The sequence below is a fragment of the Pithys albifrons genome, chromosome Z (genome assembly GCF_047495875.1).
Source record: "Pithys albifrons albifrons isolate INPA30051 chromosome Z, PitAlb_v1, whole genome shotgun sequence".
In the NCBI taxonomy this organism is placed as follows: Eukaryota; Metazoa; Chordata; class Aves; order Passeriformes; family Thamnophilidae; genus Pithys; species Pithys albifrons.
Genome location: NC_092497.1, coordinates 46,440,706 through 46,446,342, shown reverse-complemented (window position 1 = coordinate 46,446,342; position 5,637 = coordinate 46,440,706). Strand labels below are relative to the sequence as shown.

Below are 5,637 nucleotides of genomic sequence, written 5' to 3'. Positions count from 1 at the left end.
ACACCTGCATACACATTCCATCTCACCCTAAGACATCCTGCCATCCACTTTGTATTCCGGCTTGCAAGGATCACCATGCCAACAGGTGAGGAGCCTGTGCTGTCCCCAGGCCTGTGGGTCTGTGCCACAGGAAGCATTCCTCCCCAGCTAGCGCACTCAGCTGGGGTCTGACCCTCGGCCCCAAGCATCTGATAAAACACGAGGGAACTGGCAGGTAAGTATGTCCTACCAGCAGGTCATGTCCCACCAGCAGGTCATGGAGAGCCTGGCATCCTTTCTGTTTGGATCATGTATGCTGTGTGAGGTCCTGTGGCACAAGGATTAGGGACAAGCAGATTAGATCTGGGGTAAGCTAGGTGCACGGGAGCCCAGGCCTGTACAGAGTCGTTGCTGGGGACCAGAAGTGAGGACCCCAGCCTCAGTGCATTCTACACAGCAGCTCCGCAGGCAACCCAGGCTACCTAAGGCCACACTTACTATCTCTCCCCACGCAGATCTGACAGCGTGTGCGTTTTTCCACATTGATTTTGTTTCGACCGTTCGATTTTCACAAGGGAGTGTGGGGCTCCCTGGGCGACACTGCCCGGCGCCGACTGCCCCGCGCCACGGACCAGCAGGATCTCCTTCGACAGCGGCGGCCGCTCACCACACGCGGGCCGCCAGCCGAGCCGGCCCCGAAGACGCCGGGCCCTGCGAAGAAGCGAGGAAAATGCCCGAGCCCAGACATTTGCAGCGGGACCGCGGAGATGCCCCCGCTCGTTGCACGCCGGTCCCCGGAGCTGTGCGCTCCCGACGGCAGGGAGACAGCGGCGCACCGACGGCGCTGGGGACGGGGACCAGCGGATGGAGGCGAGCGGGGGGTGCAGAGCAGGGCGCTGCCCGTGCCCGCGGCAGCAGCGGCGGCACGCCCGGCCCTGCCCGCGCCTCCCGGGCGGCGGGGCGTAGCAGGGGGAGTGCCGGCCGCCCGGGCGCGGAGCCGCCGGACACCGCCGCATAAAAGCGGCTGCGGCGCTGCGCTTCGTCTCCTCGGGCCGGCCTGGCTCGGCTCAGCTTAGCTCAGTCCGGTCCATTAGGGGGCCGCCCCGACGGCTGCATGACCGCCGAGTGCCGGCTGCCGCCGGGGCCCCCGCCGCCTCCCCCGCCGGGAGAGGAGGCGGCGGCGGCGACCGCGGGGTCGCGGGGAGGGCGGCGGCGGCGCAAGCATCCGGCAGAGCGGGGCAAGCCGCCGTACAGCTACATCGCCCTCATCGCCATGGCCATCGGGCAGGCGCCCGAGCGGCGACTGACGCTGGGCGGCATCTACCACTTTATCACCGAGCGCTTCCCCTTCTACCGCGACAGCCCCCGCAAGTGGCAGAACAGCATCCGCCACAACCTCACGCTCAATGACTGCTTCGTCAAGGTGCCACGGGAGCCTGGTCGCCCTGGCAAGGGCAACTACTGGACGCTGGACCCCCACGCCCGCGATATGTTCGAGAGCGGGTCCTTCCTCCGCCGGAGAAAGCGCTTCAAGAGGAGCGATCTCTCCACCTACCCAGCTTTCCTCGCCGAGCTCCCCGACGCGTCCTGCCGCCTCGTCCCACTGCCCACGCCGCCGCCCCCCGCCGACGTACCCCCCGCTCCCGCCGCCTCCTGCGCCTTCGCCGCCGCCTTCCCCGCGCAGGGCTGCGCCTCCGCCACCTTGCCCCATGCCTACGCCGCTCTGCCCACCGCACCCGGGCCCTACGCGCCAGCAGGTCACGGACCACTGTACGCACCGTCGGGGAGCATCGTGCTGCCCGCCTCGCCGCCCACCCCCGTCGAGGTCTACGGCCGCCGCTCCCCCGTGCCATACCCGCCGCTGCCCCACGCCTACGGCGCCGCAGGGCACCTGGGCACCACCGGGCCCAGGCCCCTGGACGGCGCCTATCCCGGTGGCCCCGACAGGTTCGTCCCGGCTCTCTGACCCATCCCAGGAGAGGCCTGACAGCGCGGAGGGGAACCTGGGAGAAGGCAGGCTGCATGTCTCGACTGGTGCCACTGGACCCCGGGAAAATGCCATCTGCCCGGGCCTCCTGGTGAGGAGTGTTGCAGTCAGCTGTGGGGACCTGGGGTGCCGGGCCCAGCCCTGTCTGCTCTCGCCAGAAAAAACCCTAGGGACTCCCAAGCCCTCGATAGGGCAAACAGTCCATTCTTCTACAGACTTTTCTGGGGCAGGTGCTCAAAGCTTCCTGCCAGGCTCCCACCCTCTCGGCACATCCACCATGACCCCGCCTGGTCTACCTGGGAAGATCTCATTTTTGAAAATATCTCTGCTGTTGATTTTATTTACAGAACAAAACATCTGTCGGTGTGGGTGAGATGAGAGGCAGAAGGAAGCATTCCCCGGCCTCGTGCAGGCATATCTGTAAAAGTGGGATGCATGACACTAATGTGTTGCACAGGGCTGTTGGGTTTTAGTGGTAGGCTTTGTACCAGGAAGGTGGCCAGGACTGGAGAAGATTTGAATGCTGGGGTTCCAGGCAAACACATCAAGTCAGATCCCTCCAGGGGTCGTGCTCTGTGCTGCAGGGCTAGGAGAATGGTGAGATTGGAACTATAAAAATGTATACCATGAGCATGCCCAGCTCCAGAAAGAGGGACACAGTGAGGCTGTGGGACCTTTGCCCTTGGAGGGCTTTTCAACTTGATTGGGCAGAGCCTGATCTGTCTGCAGAGTTGGATCCAGCATTGAATTTAGATGTGCTTTAAGTGAGACTTGATCTTGAAATCTATGGACGTACTTGCATCTTAAGCTTCTTTGATCCTAGTGTCAACCTAGCTCTATCTGTAGCCTAGAGAAATCCCCATCTGTAGGGGAAAACTTTCTTTCCAGAAAGACAAGATGCAGGACATGATGCCTTTTCATCTTCAATTACTCCACTTTCAAGCTTTCCTAGCATGAAAAAGAGACCAGAAGAAGACATGGAGAAGGAAAAACTAATACGAACGTCTATAAAAGGCAAAGACTTGAAAATATATCCCTGGTGAAACTCAAGCAAAGCCCTCCCAACAGACTCCACCACCCTTGGAAGGGGCCTGAAGCAGTGGTGTGGAGCAGGGCTCTGCCTGGGGCTGTGGCTGTAGAGGGGACTGATATAGCCCTGTTGTCCAGGTCTGCTTATGCAGCTCGTTTTTACTGTGGAGGTGGGAAGCCAGTGTAACCAGCACTGGAACGAGGTTTGTGAGAACATCCTGCAGTATGATGGGGCCTTGTATGAGGAGAAGAAGGGAGAAAGTGCAGCCAGAGTCTCAGCAGTTTTGGAAGAACAGAGAGGGTGCAAATACACGAGGGTCTCTTACCAGACAAAGATATAGATCATATGCATAACTTATGCATAATTCATGTTAAAAGTGACCTTGTGAAATTTCTGTGCCAACCTTGTACTCAAATCTGCATCAGCTATGAGTCCAGCCAGGTTGCTTGGGCCTGTCTAGTTGAGTCCTGATCCCCTCCAAGAAGAGAGACACAGCAGTCTCTTTGGGCAGCTACACTGTCCTTCCGGGGAAAAGATTTCTCCTTGCATTCATCCATTCAGCATTTCTCTAGTCTCATTTTATGTCTACTCTCTTGTCCTGCTGCTGGGCACTGATGCAAAGAGCTCTTGATCCCATGAAGACACCTGTGCCTTCTGCTCCACAGGGCATTTTTCAGATGAGGTCCTCAGCAGGATGAAGTTTGTGTAGAGGCAACTTCTTAGCTTCTTTGGGTGCTGTGGTCCACATATCCAGGCGGGAAATGAGAGAGGAAATGGAGTGGAGCAAGAAGGTTGTTGGGTGTTCCCATGGCACAGTTTGGCATGGAGAAGTCTTAAGCCCTTTGCAGTAGGTAGACAGGAGAAGTTGTATGTCTGCTTTCCATGTGGCTCTGAGGTAGGAGATGAGTTTTGGATTCAAGGCCTCAGAGCACTAAGGATGACATGTGGTGGGTGAGCTACCTCATGGGATGGGAGGCTGGCCTGATAGCACTGCCCCTTGTCCATCTATAGCTGTTTGTGGTACCACAGGAGAGTGCTGTCCATGAAGCTGGGGAGGTTGTATTGCCACCAGTGGGGGGACACAGACAACAAGTGCAGGCACCATTCAAATCTTTGGTGTGGTGAGGTAAATCAGATTTTTCCTTTCCCTTTCAAAGAGCTGTGTTGTATTTTTCAGTGTCCTTCCTTGTCCTGGCATGTCCAGAAGCTGCTGGAGAGAGCAAGCAGTCTTGTCTGCAGCTTGACTGACTCGTCCTGGGGCAGGTCTTCTCAGCAGCCATACTAGTTTCTCTCACATCTCCCTTAACCATCTGGAAGAGGAGCTGTATACCTAGCTGTGCCAGCTCCTAGTTTTTTTGACAGCTGCCTGGTGCCTCTGCTTTCATTTCCTGCAAGAACTGGACTGTGTCCTTTTTCTCAAAAGTCATGCTGACCTCTTGCTTGTTTGGGTGTTGCTGGGAAAAGAACTGTCCTGTCTTCTTATGTTTTCTTTCTGTAGAAGCAGTTATAAATATTGATCAAATAATTTTCTTGAGCTTAGAGGTCTTCTGGCCCTTGTTCCCCTTTACTTCAACCTGGTTTTGTTCTCTGTTTCAGCCCTGGTGCTAGTCTAAAGTTCAGTGTAAATAAAAGGTCACCAGTGATGATGCAGGTCTTGTGTAAGCTGCTTCTGACCTCAGCATCTGTAGCCAGTTCAGGGGGCAACTCCATGTCTGGAGAACATGCCTGATAGACCTTGATGACTGAGAATGCACAGATTGGGTAGGTTCAGTTGTGTGTCATTTGCAGATAAGGTCTAGATGCTTTTTCTTGTTTTTCTGGAGATCTTTTATACCTACAAGCTAGGGAAACCAAGCATACTTAGAAGGTTTATTTTTTGCACCAGGTGCAGTGATGAGCTTGTTGCATTAAGAACCTGAGGCATGGCAAAAATTGCTTAAACTTCTGTCACAAACAGCTGAAAACCGTGGACAGAACCATGAAGACCTGCGTGGACTATTCAAGGGACTCTGCATCTGTGTGGGGTCTGTGCTTTGAGGTTTTCAGGGCAAAAACAAAGGTATACCTCCCTTTTGCTAGTGCTAGCAATGTGTCATTCTGCTTGCAGCAGGCCTGAAGACTCCAGAGATCCCTTCCCACCAGCACTGCTGTGGTTTTGTGGCTATTGCAGCCTGCCTGAGCTGTTATGTAGGCTCAGATAAAAAAGGGCCACTGAACATTGCTCTGTGGGGTCTCTCTGGACTCTACCTTGCAGCAGTGGGATGTGCTGACCCTGTGCTTGTGCTTGTGCCTGTGCCTGTGTGTATCATGAGACAGCCAGAGGAAGGTGAGCTCATTGTGCCTTGGGGAGTCGTGGGGTTGGGTCTCTCTGTGAGAATATGGGGATATGCCAAGGGGATATGTCAGACTACTGGATCTCAATGCGTGCTTGTGCCATGGGGATGTGTTAAACATTTATATGTCAGTGTATTTTTAGCCGGCACTTTGCTTGTAATTTTCAAGCACCATCAGGAATAAGGAAAAATTTTGATTTCTGGAAGTTTTATTGTAAATATCTGAGGGTCTTCCTTTTAGCAGAGTTAGTCTAATTAGAGTTAGTCTAATTTGAAAAATTAGTCTTTTGATTTCTGGGAGAAGAGTC

General features: G+C 55.2%; 1 protein-coding gene across 1 annotated transcript; it reads left to right on the top strand.

The window, feature by feature from the left end:
* Nucleotides 1–1,093: 1,093 nt before the first annotated feature.
* Nucleotides 1,094–1,945, top strand: FOXE1 (forkhead box E1). The gene has a single exon (XM_071580974.1). The coding sequence runs from the start codon at nt 1,094–1,096 to the stop codon at nt 1,943–1,945; it is 852 nt and encodes a 283-aa protein (XP_071437075.1).
* The last annotated feature ends 3,692 nt before the right edge of the window (nt 1,946–5,637 follow it).

What these genes read in the sequence shown, in the direction of transcription:
- FOXE1 (XM_071580974.1), top strand. Translation starts at nt 1,094, where the DNA reads ATGACCGCCGAGTGCCGGCTGCCGCCGGGGCCCCCGCCGCCTCCCCCG.